The sequence below is a fragment of the Hydractinia symbiolongicarpus genome, chromosome 15 (assembly GCF_029227915.1).
Source record: "Hydractinia symbiolongicarpus strain clone_291-10 chromosome 15, HSymV2.1, whole genome shotgun sequence".
Lineage (NCBI taxonomy): Eukaryota > Metazoa > Cnidaria > Hydrozoa > Anthoathecata > Hydractiniidae > Hydractinia > Hydractinia symbiolongicarpus.
In genome coordinates, this window is record NC_079889.1 from 10,582,129 (window position 1) to 10,604,144 (window position 22,016).

Below are 22,016 nucleotides of genomic sequence, written 5' to 3' on the forward strand. Positions count from 1 at the left end.
TAGCTGAAAATATTTTTTTCCCTGTTATACAGACATGTAATATTATGATTTTAAAAGTTTTGAAAATTTACCGGACTTCCCCTTTAATGCTGAAATTGCAGAGACTGCGAAAAGCGCATTTTCCACTCTACATTTGAAATTTCAGAGATTTTCATTCGTCAGGCGAAGCTGTTTTACCAATGCGACATATGGCCAAAAAATTTAACAGCTTTGTAGCTAGCGCATTTTGTTGCAGTTTAAAATATACTTCGTCACTGGCAACTCTATTTACTTTGCGTTATCTGCACCAACCTTATCTTAGCTACACTACAAATAAGCCTTTTTCAACATCTATTTCCATTCCGCAAATTACATAGCCAAAGTAAATATATTATATGGAAACGAGATTAGTTTAGACACAATTTCAAATTATCAGCGAAACAGCAAACTCGTCACCAGGCCCCTTTGTCTCTTTTTTAATAAAAAAAGAGACAAAAGGCGCTGGGACGAGTTTGAGCGAAGTTTGTCCACATTCCTTATTTTTCAAATAAACCTGTCAAGTGCGCAAATTGTGAATGTTAAAATGTTTATTATAAGAAATAGAAAATATGAAGTGTTTGGCCGTAACTCGCAGTTAAGGCACCTAACGAATAAAAATATTTACGAATATACTTCTGTTATTCTTATAAGAAACATGTCATCAGGGAGTTTTTTTTTTAACTCAGGTACAAAAAGATATTTGAAAAAGGTATTTTGAATGCTTTTGTTTATTCATAACAATAGTGTTTACAACACGCAAAAAATAAATATTCAACTATCTAAATATATTTTATAAAATTAAATATTTATTTAAATATATTTAACAAAAAATAATTGAACTACGTATATATATTTTTCAAATTCTCTCACACGTCAAAAATCACAAAACTACAAGTAGGGTTGTCTTTACCGGGTTTAAATTCATGCTTAAACTGAATAAAAATCAGCATAGCATTTTCTTCGTGTATACACATTGCTTCAGGGATTCCACTTATAATATATAATTGAAACAAAAAAGAACTAATATGTAAAAAGGAAAGGTATAAAATCACACTGTATTGTTTGCAAGAACCCCAAAAAAGAACTTCACTTTTCGCTTTTTATATAACTTTATCTGAATATCCTTGGCTCGTTTTATCAAGGAAAGCTTCTTCTTTATTTATTTATTTGTTTATTTATTTATTTATTTATTTATTGGGACTGTTATTTGGATTGAATTTTGCACTAATCTCAATTATAAAAACAGATACAATGCGTATTCAATTTGAACGATAAAAAAAACTAAATTTAAAAATTCTTTTCCTTGATTGGAATTGTATGTCGGTTGAAATGTCACTTGTCATGGATAGCTAGAAAAAAACGAAAACATGTTACTATTACAGATAAAGTACGGACCGAGATGTAACCCATCACCCAATGTTTTAAATAACAAACTCAATTCAATCTTTCTTAATTTTATCTCACATATGTACATGGTATTAAATAAAGGGAAGAAAATGTTGGCGGAAGACACTTTGTGGTTCAGCTTTACCGCAAAAAAAACTTTAGCAGTTTAGCGAAATTAAAATTTTTGCAGCAAAAAAATTTTTGTAGTTTTACGAAATTAGAATTTTTGGCGCAAAAACTTTCGCAGCATTACAAAAATTTTCATCTATTTCCTAGTTTTTATACATTTTATCTTCTAGCAGCCAAATTCTTAGACGACATTTCTAATTAGCACATTTCGCGGGAATAAACTTTCGCGCTTCACGATTGACTTTACTTTTTGCGGGCATTTGCGAATTTTCTAATAACCGCTAAAACTTAAACTTTCTTCCTAAAACACTTTCTTCCCTTAAAGTATTTAAAAAAGCAGAAGTTTTTCTTTTCTTGTCTCCTTCTCTTTCATTGTTTTGGTTAACAGTCAAACTTAAATCTGAATTGACAATTTTTTTACTCCCGGAATGAAACAGAATGACAGTCAAACTTCAGCGAAACTTTAATATTATTAATATATTACCAATCTTTGCAATTCTCACAGGATTTCGCTTAGAATAATTCGCAAAATAGCTTAGTGAAACTAGAAGTGTAATTTAATCTCGCGTACCTTGTGGTTTTGTGATCTCTTCTCTCTTCAAACCGTCATCACCATAAAAATCTTCTAGGAGTTTTTGAATGGCTAGAAAAAAAGGCAATTTTACAGAACGCATATCAATTTGTAGTCAATTAAACAGTCAACTATTTAGTGCAAAAATATTGGATAACCCTAAAAATGCAAGCATCTTAAAAGAACAGACTGTAAAACAATTAATACTTATTCGCTAACAACAAACCTAAAATTCAACATTCGTTATTTTTTAAAAAAATGAAAATAGTTAACTAAAACATGTTCACATTTTCCTTATATTTTAAAGACCAGCTATTCCTTACTTTTATCCTGACATGTTGGCGATATTTCAAAAACTCCCGATTTTACTGATAGAGTTAACATGAATTTAGACTCTGTTGGCTTGAGATACGGACGTCAAGAAATATATTCACCAACTCAAAAATGTCAAGAAAGAAATGCTGTTTCTGTCAGTAGTAGCGTCGTTATGTCATTTGGGTTGTCGCATTGAATATTTTCAAAAAATAACGAAGTAAGAATCATATTTTGTGGCGACGATAATAAAAAATTAATGTTGTTTTTTCAAAATTCGGCGAATTCTGCGACGTACAGAGCTTTAATATTTCGCGAAATGTCAATCTGTTTTAATCTTTTACATTTCTACAGACGTTGCAAAGGTAACATTCGAATGTTATCACTTTCCCTATCTGAATGGGACCATATTCGATTTTCCGTTAAAACAGGCGTAAAATTAGTGTTGTGTTAGTGCTTGTGTATTTGGTTTAAAAACATTAAAAACGTTTTAGGAGTGGATCGCACATATTTCTTCAAAATCTATTTTGTCAAGTCCTATACTTTAGTTTCCAGTTTTTAATGTCCTATAATTGAACCTACTTCCTTTCTGAATCGACAGTCGGAAATTAAAGTCAACAGTCACGTGTCTTACTGTTAATTTCTTTCTCATCCGTCTGTATGCTGTCATCGTCAATATACCTGTGCTTTTTTCCACTGAATGACTTGATGATCGGCTTGTTCAGCTGGACACAATTTCTCGTTTTAGGATTACACGCTGACGCAGGAATGCACCCTGGTGGGCATTTGCCATTACATTTTGGACACATACCCGTCTCGCCGACAGGGGTTTCACCACCCGGTGCACCTGTTGGTTCTGGACTTCCTAAAGTGCATAGGTAGCAACATAAACTTTACTGCCTTACATTACATCAGCAATTTACCTTAGCTAACAAAGTTAAATTTTGTAAAGACGTATTACAGCAAAGAAAATTATCCGCGATTCCGCGAAGATTGACTTTGGTGAACGAGTATGGCGTGGAATGTGTACAAATGTTATTTTTGTGAATCATGGCCAATTATAAAAAAAATGATTAACAGAATTGCAGAAATAAAAAACTTTGGTACGGGTTTCCTCAAAATTAATATTCCAAATAGTTAAGGTAATAAGAAAAGTAAACAAGAGTTTCAGTTTTACCTGTACCATCGGGTGCAACGCCATCCGTGGGACCATTACCGCAACCATTGTTGGGGCTTGGAGTAGTAACGGGAGCATTACCACCACCATTATCTGTACATCCTACGTTTGAACCAGGAGTACCACCATTCGGCGCACCACCGTTAGGAGAACCATTGTTTTGAGTTGTACCACTAGCGGTACTTCCAACCGGTGTTGTACCATCAGGATTTTGTGCTTCGCCATTGGGAGTTCCACCGTTTGGACCAACAGGTTTGCCATCAGGAGTAACGCCACCAGGAGCTCCGCCATTTGGAGTCTCGCCATTTGGACCAACTGGCGTTCCATCTGGAGATACACCACCCGAATTTTCCCCGTTTGGAGTTTCGCCATTTGGACCAACAGGCTTCGCATCAGGTGTAACACCACCTGGACCTTCACCACCTGGACCTACACCATTTGGACCAACCGGTTTTCCATCAGGGCTAACACCACCTGGACCTTCACCACTTGGAGTTTCGCCATTCGGAGCAACTGGCTTTCCATCAGGGGTAACACCACCTGGACCTTCACCATTTGGAGTTTCGCCATTTGGACCAATTGGCTTTCCATCAGGGGTAACACCACCTGGACCTTCACCATTTGGAGTTTCGCCATTTGGACCAACAGGTTTTCCGTCAGGGGTAACACCGCCTGGACTTTCACCATTTGGAGTTTCGCCATTAGGACCAACTGGTTTTCCGTCAGGAGTAACACCGTCTGAACCTTCACCATTTGGTGTTTCGCCATTCGGACCAACTGGTTTTCCGTCAGGGGTAACACCACCTGGACCTTCACCATTTGGAGTTTCACCATTTGGACCAACTGGTTTTCCGTCAGGGGTAACACCACCTGCGCCTTCACCATTTGGAGCTTCGCCATTTGGACCCACTGGTTTTCCGTCGGGGGTAACACCACCAGGACCTTCACCATTAGGAGATTCGCCATTTGGACCAACTGGCTTTCCGTCAGGGGTAACACCACCTGGACCTTCACCGTTCGGAGTTTCCCCATTCGGACCAACGGGTTTTCCATCAGGGGTAACACCCCCTGGGCCTTCACCATTTGGAGTTTCGCCATTTGGACCAACTGGTTTTCCGTCAGGGCTGACACCACCAGGACCTTCACCATTTGGAGTTTCGCCATTTGGACCAACCGGTTTTCCGTCAGGAGTAACACTACCAGGAGCCTCACCGTTTGGACCAACTGGTTTTCCATCAGGAGTAACACCCCCTGGACCTTCACCGCTTGGAGTGTCGCCATTTGGACCAACTGGTATACCGTCAGGGCTAAAACCACCTGGACCTTCACCATTTGGAGTTTCACCATTTGGACCAACTGGTTTTCCGTCAGGGCTAACACCACCTGGACCTTCACCATTTGGAGTTTCGCCATTTGGACCAACTGGTTTTCCGTCAGGGCTAACACCACCTGGACCTTCACCATTTGGAGTTTCGCCATTTGGACCAACTGGTTTTCCGTCAGGGCTAACACCACCTGGACCTTCACCATTTGGAGTTTCGCCATTTGGACCAACTGGTTTTCCATCAGGATCAACACCACCTGGACCTTCACCATTTGGAGTTTCGCCATTAGGACCCACTGGTTTTCCGTCTGGACCAACACCGTTTGGAGTCTCACCATTAGGGCCAACTGGTTTTTCGTCTGGGCCAATACCATTTGGAGCCTCACCATTAGGACCAACTGGTTTTCCGTCTGGACCAACAGCGCCTGGGGCCTCACCATTAGGGCCAACTGGTTTTCCGTCTGGGCCAACACCATTTGGAGCCTCACCATTAGGACCAACTGGTTTTCCGTCTGGACCAACAGCGCCTGGGGCCTCACCATTAGGGCCAACTGGTTTTCCGTCTGGGGCAACACCATTTGGAGCCTCACCATTAGGGCCAACTGGTTTTCCGTCTGGGCCAACACCATTTGGAGCCTCACCATTAGGACCAACTGGTTTTCCGTCTGGACCAACAGCGCCTGGGGCCTCACCATTAGGGCCGACTGGTTTTCCGTCTGGGCCAACACCATTTGGAGCCTCACCATTAGGGCCAACTGGTTTTCCGTCTGGGCCAACACCATTTGGAGCCTCACCATTAGGGCCAACTGGTTTTCCGTCTGGACCTAAACCATTGGGACCAACTGGTTTTCCGTCTGGGCCAACACCATTTGGGGCCTCACCATTAGGACCAACTGGTTTTCCGTCTGGACCAGGTTTATCACCATCAGCTGGACCTCCCGGACCTCCGTCTTGTTTGCTCTGTCCGGCTGCAGCTTCTGTTGCTCCTGCTACACCACCGCCAGCAGATACATCAGTTCCACCTGCACCAGTTTCACCGCCACCTGTTTCTGGCTCACCAGCTGGTTTTTCAACTTTACCGCCTGGCTTTTTACCCCCATCTGGTTTTGCAGCACCTCCTTGCTCTGGTGCACCGGCCGAACCACCCCCAGTGTCACCTCCTTGTGAGTCGCCTGCTGAAGCACCTGTATTTGAAGTACCAGGTTGTCCAGCAGTTTCTGATGGTACACTTCCTGTTTGGACAGTGTTGAGAACAGTAGTGGCAAGATTAGCACCGCCATCACCACCCATAGATGTCAACGAGATTGTAACAGATTTTGGTAAGCCGTTTACAACTAAAAAATAGATATAAAAGTTAATATGTATAAGTTACATTAAACAATCACGATAAAAGTTTGTTTTTTGTTTCGTTTTTTGTAAACAATACTTATTTGTAATATTTAACAGGTGTGACTAAGTTAAAATTCCCCAAGAAATTTTCTAGCTCAGTGTAAATAAGAGTATATGGGTAATATATTTATTTATAAGGTAACATTCAACTTACTCATCGTTAAACCAAATTGTATTCTTGCAATAAACACTGCTAAATCTCCAACAGTTCCAGACAAAGCCAGTTGTCCAGTAGTAGCGCAAGTTGATAACTCTTCTTGACTGTACTCATCACCAAGACCTTAACAAGAAATCAATAAAATAATATGTGCAAATAAAATATCTTCCAAATTCCACTTAGACTCACGATGCTGGAAATTATAAACATCAAAAACGAAAAATACATATGAAACATGGAATACTATTGAACATCGGCAAATAAATTTTGCGGAATTTATTTTTCGGATACCTTAAATACGTTTTATGACTGTTAATGGCTTAACTTAATGACATTTATGAAACACGCGTCTCATATCTTAAATAAGGTTAGGAGATTTGACTTAACAACTGCGTTTAAAAACGTTTTCGGTTATTAATAACTCTTAAATATTTTTGTTTTAATCAACCGCAAATTCTATTCGCAATGTCATATTTCTCAAAGACGTTCAATCATTCACAATGTTTACGTGGCACGTACCGACAGCTGCTAAAGTTAAACCAGATCCTTTGAGTTGTTCTGCTCCTTTACTTATATCATCAGCAGATTTGGAACGAGAAATCAATAACACTACAGATTTCTTATCGCCTTTAAGTTGAGGAGCAAGTGTTTTTTTAACAAACATCAGTGCTTTGCCAGTTTTGCAGGTGCTGCTAGGTTGTGGTTTCAACTATTAAAAAATACAATTAGTTTACATTAAACGAGATGTTTTTCAAGACAAAACCACATTATATTTTAATAAGCTATCGGTGGCAACAAACAAACACAGCACAAATAGTTTGCTAGATTTTTAAAGCTATTTAGACAATAGTTAATGCAAAAAAATTCTTTCAACCGCACAAATGACAGTGACAAAATACTAGACAGGGAAAGTCCACCGTTTAACATTTTCTACAAGGTACATCAAAAAATGTTGAAACAGTACACTTACTTGTTTTAGAGCTTCTTGCACTTCATTTGGGTTCGAAAAGGTTTTTGCATTGAACACAGTGCTGGGTTCTCCTCCGAAGGATATCAAAGTAACTGGGGTTTCTTTCAATTTAAATAAGCCAATTACGTTTGCAATGAATCGAATCAAAACATCCATATTCTCTTTCTTTGTAGTATCAACAAGTATGATTAAATTGACAGCTTTCATACCTATGAATACGAATGATAACAATGGTAATGTCTGTCGCCGCAATCATACCTTTAATAATTGGAGGTATAATTTTTATATATTCTGCTCTTTTATATTGTGCCATAAAGAAATACAAAATTCATAGGAATTTTATCACACAAATATTTGCACTTACCTTCTGGTTTTACGCCCTGAACCATTTTTGACCAGTCCCAACTTGTTTGAAGTTTACCAATTGATTGAGTAGACGAACTTGCAATAAAAGATCCTAAAAGAAAATGTAATGCATAACCATTAGCGCAATGTGTCCACTGTGCTCGTCAAATAAAAAAAACATTCTTTCTGCAGTCCTAAATTATGAATTCACTGTGACTTACCTGATGGTGGGGATAGTGGCGGTTTCTCAGCTGGGTCACCTGGTGGTGAAATAGGTTGTGGACCAGTATCTGGTTGTTGTTGTGGACTTTTACCCGTAACTGAAGAGAAACAAAGAGGATTTGTATACGTTTTAGAAATTTTGTACCTATCGTCTTCAATAAAGTAAAGTATTAAAAAAATTCTGTACATAAATCCACTCTAACCTTTGACCAACGAATTTTGAATTTTAACCATAGATGTTAACAGGCCCTTCCATTTCGTAGTTAAGAAATAACGAGAAATAGTTTTCAGTTCTGAGTTCTTGATGTCTTTTCCAATACCAAGTGCAAAAATTGAGATTCCCTTTGACACAAGTTTTTTGGCAGGTGTAGCTACATCATCGTCGCTTTTTCCTGTCGTTAGTAAAAACAGAATCTTTTTGCCTCCTGGAGCTGAATTAAAAATCTCTTCGAATGAAGATATGGCAGATCCAGTTTTTCTTCCCTTGTCACCACTATACGAAATAGCTGAACAAGCAGTCTGCATAGCTGTCATGTCAGTGTAACGTCTGAAATAAAATAACACATTATAACTCTAGCTGTAAGTCCAGTGGGAAACCACGGGGTTGTTTTATGCATCTGACTATGAACTCAGCGATGGTACTGAATCAATAATCGCATTTGTTATATAGTTCACTAATACTTCATGTGTCCTTAAGCACGATTTTGTTGTCGTGCACACAAGTACGAATGGAGCTATTATTAAGATATAGCACAATTTTGCAGGAACACAGAAACATATAAGATAATAAATGCAGACACAAGGAAAAGGAAGGACTGCAAATAAGGGAACAATTCAAGTTCTTCGCCCATCAAAGTACTAAATCCAGTACTATATAGATAAACCGCCGTAACCCTTACCTAAACATAGCCATATCTTTGTTGACAGTTGTTCCATAGGTGACAATAGATGCTGCAGTGCCAGGTTGAAACAGCTTATAAACATTGTAGACTAATTTTTGTAAAACATCAAAATGGTGGGTGTTTGTTCCGTCGATTAAAAATCCAACCGATGCCTTGTTTACAGCTAAATAATAATAATAATTAACGTCTTATTTTTTTTTGCATGCTCGTTTCTTTCCGTGGTTGTTGTCACTGTTTAATTTCTATTGCAGTAACAGTAGTAGAGAGCCTGATGGAAAAATGCTTAGAAAACAAACTAACCCATGTGAAGAGTACAAAGTGAGCATTAAAAAAAGTGATGTCAGAGCTGCAAAATTTAAACGTGCAACCGTTTTGGAAATTCTGGATACTATTCTACTTTATATGAATGCTAAACTGGCATGTTTCTCATGTTTAAAATTTGATGAACTAGAAAAAAACAGAAATCTTCTATTGGTCAAAGTGTATCCTCTAACATAGAATTCTCATAAGCGGCACCTACCTCCGTAAGAAAATGAAACACCAAATGTTTTCCACGTCCACGTTTTGACAATATCAGACTTTTTACAGCTTGTGTGTCCAGACTTTCCAGTAGCTTTGGAGACAGTACCGACAACTAAAATATTACGATGCGCTTTATAAGACTTTCTTGTACAGCAACATCCGTCTTGAAATACTTGTTCACTTATACAGATACTCCTCTTTCGAGATTGGGAAAGATCTCATTTTGGAATGTGCGTACATCCATTATTAAGATCATAATATTCATCCAATAGTTTGGTGACAATTCAAAACTAATATCCAAAACAAAAATGATAAAAATAGAAAACAAAAACAAAAAATTATCACTAACTTGATGCGGTGGCTGCTTGTATGTTGCCAACAGTCTTGGCTAAGCCAGTTGGAGATGATTGAAAGATAGTAGATGATGAAAATGCGATTGATGACAAATCCTTTGGACTAGCTTTTGGACTAACGCCACATGCCATGGCTTTAATACCAAACTTCCTCAAGGAGCTTGCTGGAGCAGCAACGTTATCTGCAGATGGTCCTTGTTGTAGAACGTAGAGAACATTTGGATTTCCTGGTGGAGCTTGGCTGAAAGCTTGCAACTAAACAATAACATGTCAGAAAGTCGGTTAGGAGGGAAGCTTAACCATCTCCGCTTATAATATTGTAAAAATATGGAAGTGTTTTGTTTTTAACTTTATGCTTATAAATGTAAGATAGTCGTAAAAACTTTAGCCTTTTTTAGTAGAAACTCCGCTCAATTATATATCACTTTACTGGTAGCCAGAAAATCATTTTAATTAACTCATAAAAACATGTAAAGTACAACAAATCTGTATTTTTTTTTCTACTGACCATTGATTGCAATGCTGCACCAGTCTTTCGTACTCCATTCGCAACCTTCGGCATAGATAAACATAACTTCTTTATATCTCTTGCATTTCTCAATTGAACAAAGTTTGCCACTCGGAATGGTTTGGAACCATAGACAATGATGGTAACATACGATCCAGAAAGTGAGTACATTCTGATCAAGTTATAAACCATTCTTCGAACAAAACCAAAGTTTTGGGCTTCTACACCATCAACAAGTATACCAATATTAGCCCGTCCAAGATCTAACAAAGAAAGATCAAAGATGAAATCATAACATTAAAAATGCAGTCATATACGAGCCAAACAAATTTTAGGATATCAACTTTCTATAGCAACTTAGTATTCCACTGCAGAAGTCTTATCGCTATATGGTAGACATTGAAATAATCTTACGAATCTCTCTAAATTTATAAAATCATTACTTACATCCATATCGAATTCCTTTCATACCACTTCTCCAATTCCATTTTGATTGGACCTTCAGCATAGCGGGAGAGCCAGTTGTTTGAGCCATAGCGTTGCCTGCTCCAGCAACTAAGAGATAACAACATGTATTTTTATAACAAAAAACTTGTTGCAAACATGTTAATATGAAAAAGTTGCCTGATATTATATATCCAGTAATTCTGTTTTAGCTAGCACTACTGATTCACCAAGTATAGACAAATCAATTTTGTTTTCAAAATTAAACATTTTTCTTGACATACAAGATTCTTTTTTTTTTACACCATTGTAAACAAAACACACCTTTCATTAAAGATCCAGTCATTGTGTTAAAGGTTTGCTTCTGAACCATTGCTGTGATGCCACCAGCAATTGAATATCCAGGAGAGTATGCCACACCTTTCAATTCAGACGATGCAGCTTGACCTTCTGGACCTGCAGCAACTGTCCATATCCTAATGCCTAAAAACGTTTAAAGAAAAATTAATTTGCATAAGAAACAATTTTGCCGTCAGGTTTGTATTTCTAACATCCACAGTGACTTATTATATTGTTATATACATTTAAATATTCTTTACCTATATTTATATGATTTCTTCAAAACAAAACAGTCTGATATAGATTAACCACGTTTTTACAACAACAAAAACGCAATTGCAGAAAAACATAAAATATTTTCTTCTTGAAATGCTCTGCTGCTTTATCAGATATATTTTACCATTTTAACTTGGACAGAGATGTTTAACCAAAGTTTGTATTTTATCTTTTAAACAAAATGACGAAGCAAAAATAAATTAAGTAAATGTAGCACGTTCTCCTTATTGACATTTTAGTATATTATTAATTTATTGCAAAATTGTAGAGAAGACATAAATAATGACAATAAAAAGTGCAAGACATGTATAGCATAACTTCTAATAAAAACAAAAAACGAAAGCCAACTTACCCATTCCTCTGTATTCTTTACCAATTTCAGCCAACTTATCTTTATCTGTAGACGTACCAGTAACCAATAAAAACAATAGATTCGGATTATTGTTTTTTGTCTTTTGAGCAGTGAACAATTTCAACATAGACGACAAAGCTGCACCAGTGTTTCTGAATTTTGTTTGGATAAATGGTATAGACGCACAATATTTCTAAATGATAAACAATTTGAAAGTTATATACACCATTATCTATAATTTACATATTACATTTAAGAACCCAAGCTTACAAAATACTATTGACAGAATGAATCTAATTTTGAAAATGTTATTAGTAAAACCTGAGTATTCTGTACTAAAATTAGCAAAACCGAGCAAAAAATAAGCAAAACAGACAGTGCTACATTCTTATAGACTGAATTTACCTGAATTTCTTGTGGACTGATAAAGGTTACCCAACTGGCAATTCTGTATTGATCACGACCATATGCCATGATAGTGACATAAGTTCCTTGAAGTTGGAAAAGTCGAATGTAATTATATACGTATCTTTGAATGAACATGATAAGTTCTGAATTGGTACCATCAATAACGAATGCAAGATTTGCACGGCCAATACCTACAAACATAAAAAACATGATCAATGGATATTGTAATGACGCAAAGAAATTTTTTATCGTATTTCTTACAATATTTATATCAATAATTACAATCAAATTATTTGTGACGACCATAAACATTTGTCTTATAAATTTGTCCTATAAATTTTTCCACGGGTAACATCATAACATGAATATTTAATATTTATCATAAATTTGTGTTTAGGATCTGTCTAGAAAAACACAAGGTACAAAAAGTCTCAATGCTGTGATTTAAGTGATTTATATGTGACGTATTGACTTTGAGACAATAAATTCTTACTTCCATAACGTAAACCAATGTATCGATACCATCCCCAAACTCGGAACCACCATTCTAAAAGGGAAGAATAATTCTAGTGTATGATGAACGCATGACTATGTGACATTATAAACTAAATTCGGAAAAACCATCAAATAGAAGTGTATTTTAGTGTCATTGAGTGGCTGCCTTTTAAAGTTAATGCTTTTCATTGTATCAGATGGTATAAAAACAAATCGCATTATTGTGTTGCAGTTTACAGAAACAGAAAGTCGATTATTTCGTTTTACCTTTGTGTGAATGTCCATGATGATGTGTTGCATGCATTGATGATACACCAACTTGAATTCCCAACCCTTTGTGCAAAAGATTAGAACATGAAAAGAGAATTTTTTGCTTTCTTAACTTTAAAAGGCAAATTAAGTGTATATTACATAAATGAACCCTGTATATATAAATAGATGGTATATAGCCAATTCCAACTTTAAAATTTATGAATTAACTTTCACAAATGCAGTTTCTTTATTTAGAACACAACAACGACATATGTGTTTTAACTTACATCTCGAAAATCGACGTTGAAATATAAGAAAGATCGAGCCTCTACGACGTCGCCTTCCACCGATCCTCAGACCTCGTCCACCCATGACTATCGATTTGTAATTTCTTGCCATGAAAATACGTGGTCTCTTCGTAATTGTTTGAAGTTCAGACAAGCTAGCACCAGAGCCAAGAGAGATGATGAAAATCTTAACACCTATAATCAATTGAAACATATTCATATATCATCTGGTGTCTTTTTTTCTATAATTGTGATATCTTTTGTTAGTAACAATTTGCAAAAAAGGCTTGTCCAATTATATAGCACAAATGGTGTCTAAACAATAGTGAACTTGAACTAATATTAAATGTATAACTGCTAAAATAAGATCTATACCTAATGTTCTGAATTTCTTTCCATATTCTGTCATCTTTCCTTTATCACCTTGAGATGCACCTTTTACGAACAAAAACAAAATCATTTTCAGCTTGGCTTTTCCTTTTACAGCTTCGTAAAGTTTATAATAGTGTTCCAAGGCTTCGCCTATCTTTCGTCCACCAGTGTTAGGCTTGATAGCTTGACATTTAGCTTTTATTTCAGCACTAGACTTGAATGTTTGGAAATCGTTAAGCTAAAAACAAAAAAGACATTCATTATATCGATTTTCAACAAACCAAATAATAAGAAGGTGAATTACAGAACCTCACACAATTTAGAGCTCTGGCATTACATCAGAATTTTGAATTAAAATCAGACCAGCATAACAAAAAATAAGGTCATAATAAAAGCTATTTTTTAGGAAACTTTAAAACCATTTAGAAAAAATAAAGGTTTACCATTGTCACAGTGGGTCCATACGTAGATATAGAAATATAAGAATTTCTCTTAAACATAAGTGCAAGATTATATACAAAACGTTGGATCATTGAAAGATGTTTTGAAATGGATCCATCAATTAAGAAACCAATGCTAGCTTTTCCAACAGCTGAAAGAAATCAATGGATCAAGTAATGGTTAATAATTATATACATAATATTTAGGAAGAAATATATTTTATCAACTGTATATCATAAAATAAAAGGTTTATTCAAGAACTTTTATAATTATAATCTTTTTATATGAAATTTTTATACAACCATTTCCCGCAGTAACAACGTGTGATGATAATTTTAAATAAAGAAAAAAGAAACATAAACCATAAAAAATATATAAAATAAAAGTTAATTCACTATGTCTTTCACATAACAAATTTAGATCATGTTGATTCTTCCTTTTTTAATTTTTTATAAATAAAGAACATTCTCTATAGTTTTTATTATAGTAAAATTGTGGACAATAATATTCCCTTTGGTTGTTGACAGCAGGCAGACAAGCAAAAAGGCAAAATTCACATTTTCTTACATAAAAAACCCACTTACATTCATATTTAAATCCTGGCAAATATCTTCTCCAGTCCCATTTTACTAATCTTGTCTTAAATCGAATTCTAATTCTACCCATTCGGTGACCCTTACGTCCTTTAAGTCGTATCATTTTACCACCAATACGAAGCAGCTTTCCACTGGTTTTAAACATTTTTCCACCTTTTCTTCCTCGCATTCTCCATCCCATTTTGCCACCCATTTTCCAACCCATCTTTCGACCCATTTTACCACCCATACGACCACCCATTTTTCCACCACCCCATTTCCCAGCTAATCTCATGCCTTTAGACAATCTCATTCCTCCTTTACCACTAATTTTGGCACCGTATCCACCAATTTTTCCACCAAACCTTCCACCCATTTTTCCACCAAACCTTCCACCCATTTTTCCACCGAATCTTCCACCCATTTTTCCACCAAATCTGCCACCCATTTTTCCACCAAATCTGCCACCCATTTTTCCACCCATTCTACCACCATATCCACTAACACGTCCACCACCCATTTTTCCACCATAACCTCCCCGACCACCAGTCATTTTTCCACTCATGTTTCCTCCCATTCGTCCACCATAACCCGCACGTCCACCACTTATTCTACCACCACCGCTTATTCTTCCACCACCGCTAATTCTACCACCACCACTAATTCTTCCACCGCTGCTAATTCTTCCGCCACCACTCATTTTTCCACCGTAACCTCCACGGCCACCGCTAACACTTCCACCACTCATTTTTCCACCATAACCTCCACGGCCGCCTCCACTCACTCTCATGCCACCTCCACTTACTTTCATACTACCTCCACTTACTCTCATTCCACCTCCAGCTGCACCACCTGCACCAGCTCCACCTGATCCACTCATGCCACCACTACTACTGCTGCTACTCCAACTTCCACCACCACCGCCAGTCATGCTCATGCCACCTAAGAAATGAAATTAAACATTAAAGCTATTATAAGATGTTAAAAAGTAAAATTAAAAAATAAATAAATTTCATTATACCTAGAATATTAGATAGAATATTTTTTTATAATTTAAGAACATTTTTACCACTAAATTTTCTTGAGTGAGTAGTAATATGCAAATACGCTTGGAAGTCGTTGGAGGTCAGAAAAATTTATTTTGACAAACTTTATAGGTTTACTTTAAAACATTTTAATCTTCAATAAGAATGTTATTTCAGTTGGCAGACAGTTTTATGTTAGATATATAAGAAATTACCAGCTTTTAATAAGACACAATGACAGTGGTGGAAAGGAAAAATTAAACTGCTATAAAAATATCATCATTTTAAGCCTAATCGAAACATTTTAAAAGGTTTCTGCATGAAAGGAAAAAGCTAAAGAGTGGCGGACAAGTTTCTGTTTGGTTACATTCTTACTGATTGCAAAGGTTTTCACTATGACTTTAAACTGGTGTCCTAAGCTGGCTTCAGAAGCACAAAGTATAATTACCTCCACCAGTACTTCCCCACTTCATAGAAGAGACTGTGAGACCACCCATTCCACCACCTTGTTGAGATCCGCCATTAACAACATTATCTCTCTCATTTCCAGGAGTCATTTCACCTCCATCTAATTCTAAATTTTAAAAAATTTTGTAAAACATTAATAGAAGTAAAATTAAGAAGAAAGGAAACTTTGGGTAAACTCCACAGTTGTGATACCACATTGGAGATATTCACCTGCATTTGAAATTAGGATATACAAAGCAAATCAAAAGTAGATTAACCAGCAATTAACCTTTGCAATTCTGGTCAATATATGACAACCAATGTAACCGTCAATATTGTTTCAAGTACCTTACTTATTCAGGCAGATCAATAAATTGACCATGCTTAATTTTACAAAGATAGACCTATTCTTGAAGTCAAATTCACTGGTAAAACTAAAAATTAAAACTATTGTTGCCCATTTTTTTTACATAAAAAATGCTTTCAAAATGGTCAACCTTTCTTGAAAAAGTTACTAATACATAGTTTTAACTTATGACCTTATTGAATATAAAACATGCTTGGTTTTGCTCACAAGGTGGTATCACTTTGAGGGATAAAGAATTTAATTATGATGTTTTTTGTTTAAAAAAAAAAAAGAATAATGACTGACTTGTACATTCAGTTTTTCCTTTCAGATAAATTTTCATTTGTGCGAACTGCAGCATTAGTAAGTAAGATCAGATCATTTTTAATCTATATCAAAACTATGGTTTAACCTGAGTAGCCATTCTTCTTAGTAAAAAAGGCATTGTGTTCAAGTGGAAGCACAAAGGTATGTTAACACCGAATGTGAAATGCCAATATCAAATCAAGGTTCAAAATTCAGTCATATTTTACCGGCATTTGGATCATCGTCATTTTCTTCTTCAGAATCTTCATCAAGTGCTTCATCACTGGAATCATCTGCTGGCTCCTCATCATCGTTATCTTCATATTCATAATTAGACTCAGCTTCTTCCATATCATGTTCTTCACCAATGTCATCACTACTAAAATCTTCTGAACCTAAAACATTTCATTTCATTTAAGTTTTTTATTATTTTATCTTGAGCGCTTTTTGTATTATAATGCATTTATTGATTATATAACACATATCACTTTTAAAATACATTTTTTATGTCGTTCTTGTCATTATATTCATCTGTTTACAGAAATGTGTATATTTTGGTAAGGTCATTTTTTTCATGTTGTTTTCCATTATATAAAAAATTTAATTTTTCATCTGCTGGCAAATTCAAAAATCCAAAAGGACAAAAATTATTGTCAATTTTTTTGCAATGAGCATATTTTTCTGTCGCAAATAATATATTCACGTTTGTTTCTAAACACAATTATGAAATATCAAGCTATAACTACTTTTGATTTCACTAAACAAGGATTTTTTATTAGCGATGATAACTTGTGAAAGTGCCAATTTCGATCAGTGGATATTTTGCTTTTGCTTATTTATTTTTTTTGTACCAAAGTCTGGAAATTATAAGTTATATATTAGTTTCTTTTTGAATGCATATATTTTTTTCTTTGCCTTTTTCAAATGAAGGCTAATTGATTATTTTCTCTAGGAGTTATAAAAAGAAATTACATTGTCTAGTTTTTGTGATGGAATGTTTTGACCACATTTTTTCAACAGTTAATTAATCTAATTGAGAATTCCTACCAGAGTAACTACCGGTGAGTTTATGGATGTTTAAAAAGCATTTTAGTTTGCTTAAAAATAATTAATTTATTTCAGCAAATTCAAGAAATAGTGCCAAACCTTACATTTTACAACAGATTCTACTCAGCCTAAGTGTGAAAGCTGTAAGAGTTTCCTTGTTTTTATACAAAAAAGGTTCTCCATTATGGCACATTATACATGCATTTTCTTGTCAACATTAAATTTTGGATTAGATATAAAACCTGTTTCTTCTGGAGAATAATTTTTGTCTTCGTCTTCAAAGTCTTCATCATTATCAAATGATTCTTCGTCGTCTGTGTCATCTTCATCTTCATCATCGTCATTGATACCCTATGTACATAAAAATGATGTTTAAATTATCAATTAAATGTAATGAATTAAAAAAGCTATAAGCTATAAAAAACAAAATAACAGATGGAAATACAAAAATAAACATATTTAAGAGTTGAAATTGTTGAAGGTCAGTGTTTAAGATTTATCCCATTCAGTTGTTTATTATCTTATGGATTCCTGTGTTTACTTATATTATTACTCGGAACCTTTGAAGACTTGGTTTATACTTTGCCAATACAGAAATATGGTAATCTATTATTAAATTACCACAGCATGAATGTCAAAAAAATTTAATTACCTCAGCCGAATCATCATTTTGCACAAATTCTTCTCCACCATTATTAACATCATTATTTCCAATATTATCTCCAACATTGTTACTAATGCCATTGTTATTATCGTCCGCTGCATTTTCATTACTATCAAAATCTTCTTCATCTTCCATTCCTTCTTCACCGCCATCTTCATTGCTGTTCATCAAATCGTTTTCAGCACCTTCCATACCTTCATCTGTGCCCTCATCCAAGCTTTCGTCTCCCATTTCATCACCCATTTCATCTCCCATTTCGTCTCCCATTCCCTCGCCCATTTCCTCACCCATTTCCTCACCATCAAGTGCTTGATCATTGTCAGCTGCAGCATTTTGATCTGAGTTAGGCACATTCTGACGAGGCTGTGCTTTATAAACAACAGCACCCTTTGGTATCACAGAGCGAGCATTTATACGACCACTAAAATCTTCAAAGTCATGATCAATGTCAAAATAAAATGCCTCTCTGTCATGTGTTAAATGCGTTATATCTATAAAATTCTTTTTATGCGGTTTTTCTGCAGATTTAGTAATATTTTTATCTGTTGAAGTTGGGTTCTTTTTATGATGATGTTTAGTAACATGTATGGTCTTTGTTGATACGTAATTTAAAAACACCAGCACTACTGCAAATAGCAGTACCCTAAAAAAACAGCAGACAAAAGCATTTATAAGAATTCTAACTGCTCGGTAATATTACCAAAAAACAAACACTTTAATGTCAGAAATTTTCGTGAGCAGCAAGTTTTTGCATTTTATAAAAAGTTATTGTCGCATAACAATTGAATTTTATTATGTTTTGTTGAATTTGTTTATGTGAATGTAAATTTTTTTGTTACTAACAAAAAGTATATTTATGTATACGGTATTGGCTACATATAAGGCCTAACATGGTGGATTATGCATTATCTGTGGCATGCAAGATCTACAATGTTATGGTAATATTCTTCAGCGTCATAAAGGCTGCAGTCCATCGTGAAAGTTACATCACGATCTCTATGATCTAATATTGTGAAATTTGCAATCCTCATTATGTTGGGCATTAAGAAATGTTTGAGATGTTTTAAATCATTTCTTACAAAATGTGGTAAGCTTTTAAGCTTTAAGAAAGCTTTTTAATTCTTTATTAACAGAAAATGAAAAAAATTGAGCCTATTTGCTGTTATATTTGAAAAATGAATTATATAAAAATATAGAGATGTTTTTAGCTGAGTTTTTTACAGAAGAATCGACTCACAAACAGTGGTTAAAGTAGTGGTTAAAAAATCTGGCAAATTTGGGTCTTTGAGAGAATAAAGTTGACGTAATTAAGCTAATTTCATAAGAAAGAGCTTGGGAATCTAGGAATCCTATTTTTTAAAAAATCTTTATTGGTCTTCAAGATATATACAATCAATTTCACTGATTATGGAAAATTTTGATATTATTGAGTAATGTAAAGTGCCAGAAGCCCAAACGGATGCCTTGGTAAAATGCTTTTAAGTCCTAAATTTGAAAAAGAAATCCAGTTATTCAAAAAAAAATCATTCATTAGATTTCTAGCTAAGCTATTTCATATAAAATTAAATTCTTTTCACACAGCTTTAAATAATAAATAAATTCGCCAAATACAAATAGCTAGCTAAACTTTAAAACAAACTAGTTTTAGAAATCTGATTTCCTACTTTATCTGTCATATATATATACTCTTCGAAACCATGTAAAGGCATTTTAACATTCAGTTATCACCAGTCAAATACATTGCACGTGAGATTGTTTACTTTTTTGTTCCGTGGGAGATACTCACGTAATGTATGCGCCGTAGATTAGTGGTTATAGCTCTCGTACTCTGTGCGGGAGACCGGGGTTCGATTCCTCTTCTGCGGCGATTCAGTATGGGCGAGTGAATGTTACCATAGCCCCGGGTTGACCCAAGCCATGTGAGGAAATTGGGGAGATGGCACAAAAATGAGCATCTAATATATTTGCTCTACAGAAAACAGGAGCGTCCCACTCTTATTTGTCATCGTTTAAATTTTTGCTCATATTAAAGTTTACGAAATATTAGTTATTTTAACTTAACCCTGTCAAAGTAGTCTGAAATCTTGTTCAGGTTAAGAAAGAAAAATATTTTAGCTTTCAATTTGTTTGTACGAAACGTGTGGGTTCGCGCCTTTTTCTGTCAAAATAATTTGTTTTTGACTAGATTCAAAAATCGCCGACAGTTTAAAGCAGTTCAAAGCAATTTCTCCTACAGAGCTTTAACTCTAAATTTGCAAGAATTGTAGTAAAAAGACAGTTAACTGTAAATAAAGTGAAATAGTGATTATTGAAAATAAAAACCGCACGCAGTAGCTTGGTGTTTATTCATAGCATGCCTATGGTGCGCTCTACATGCAGAGACAGCAAGACGACATATTAACATCGAAAAAAGAAAATCAGTGAAACTTACTTGTTTCTCATAGTTATACCAATTATCCTAAACCATAAAGCGTCTATCTTCGGAAGCGCTTGTGAAATAAATGAATTCCTGTTGAACCTAAGTTAGAAGTATTTTTGCGTTACCATATTCACACCATTATTGGTTCCAGATTCACACTTTCTACTATCAAAAGGTGAGCTTCTCAGATGTGCAAGCTAGCGTGGAAAGTTAATGAAGCGTGAAATCTTTCAATTAAGTTTATCTATGTTGAACAAGCAGACAAAACTGGATGTCGAATGGGGAAGAAAATTTTTAAATGTTAGTAAATAATTTGACATCAATACACACGCTTTTTAATAATAAATATATTCCTTATAATGATATTAGTCTTGGTGGGATTTCAGAGTACAAAAAATAGGTCATTGTTAAGAACAATAGAGAAATAGGGATAATGAACAACCCAGTCAGAATTTTCATATTCTTATAAACAACAACGTAAAATAATGGATAGAAATATTTCGTGACCATACCCAGGTCGCAAACAGACAAAACAGATTTTTTTTACGACCTTACACCTAAACTAAGCAGATCCTGACCTTCAGAGCTTTCGCTGTCACAATTTTAGTAATAAAAGCACTGTAGGCAGATCAACTGCAACACCAAAGAGTCCTACAGATATCTACTTTCATTTAATGCCTGATAAGACAGTTCCTGAAATGAGTTATCGTCATTGGTGATATAACAACATGCATGTTAAAAAATAGATTTAGCTATAAGACTTTAGTATCAGATGAAAAATTTAAGATTATTAAAGACGGAAAAATAATCAGGTGATACACTTTTTTATTTTGGAAGAAATCAGGTTAAAGGTTTTTAATATCCTGTGTTCATTCTAAGCAAGTTTCTAAATTTATATGCAAGAAGCGGGATCTCCTCAAAGATAGTCGGATGTCATTCTGTTGTATTCGTTAATTTTAAGTATACTTTCGATTTTTCAGGATACCCTACTCGACATTTACCTTGTTACCTGAAAAAGTTTCTTTACTTAGATTTTTTTCTCATTTCTACAAATAGTACAATTTTTTTTTTAATTTTTTAAAAAGCGACTAGTCAGTTTCTTAAAGACAAAAATATAGGTCTAAGCCAAATTTCGAAAAATACAGTCAGGAGAAATACTAATTTCTCTAGGAAAACTCCCTGTCTTTTTTTGTGCAAGAAAATTCTACAATAACTTTGGTGTCACTGTGTATTTTT

General features: G+C 35.0%; 1 protein-coding gene across 2 annotated transcripts; it reads right to left on the reverse strand.

Annotated features, from left to right (window-relative positions):
- Positions 1–710: 710 nt before the first annotated feature.
- LOC130628769 (uncharacterized) lies at positions 711–20,935 on the reverse strand. 2 transcript variants are annotated; one of them, XM_057441775.1, is made up of 29 exons: positions 20,793–20,935; positions 18,350–19,004; positions 17,940–18,048; positions 16,878–17,045; positions 16,000–16,125; positions 14,536–15,468; positions 13,954–14,102; positions 13,514–13,748; positions 13,139–13,333; positions 12,867–12,932; positions 12,598–12,651; positions 12,102–12,295; positions 11,697–11,889; positions 11,054–11,212; positions 10,733–10,840; positions 10,286–10,548; positions 9,774–10,032; positions 9,423–9,536; positions 8,900–9,065; positions 8,204–8,547; positions 8,000–8,098; positions 7,798–7,890; positions 7,434–7,642; positions 6,983–7,172; positions 6,461–6,586; positions 3,594–6,251; positions 3,098–3,281; positions 2,105–2,176; positions 711–1,367 (listed from the first exon to the last, which is right to left on the reverse strand). In XM_057441775.1, exons 1-28 carry the CDS (start codon positions 20,801–20,803, stop codon positions 2,143–2,145), a joined length of 8,094 nt encoding a protein of 2,697 aa, XP_057297758.1. In that variant the 5' UTR covers positions 20,804–20,935; the 3' UTR covers positions 711–1,367; positions 2,105–2,142. The 2 variants fall into 2 exon arrangements, with proteins under 2 accessions (XP_057297758.1, XP_057297757.1); XM_057441774.1 differs by having other exon boundaries at positions 3,051–3,281.
- Positions 20,936–22,016: the final 1,081 nt, after the last annotated feature.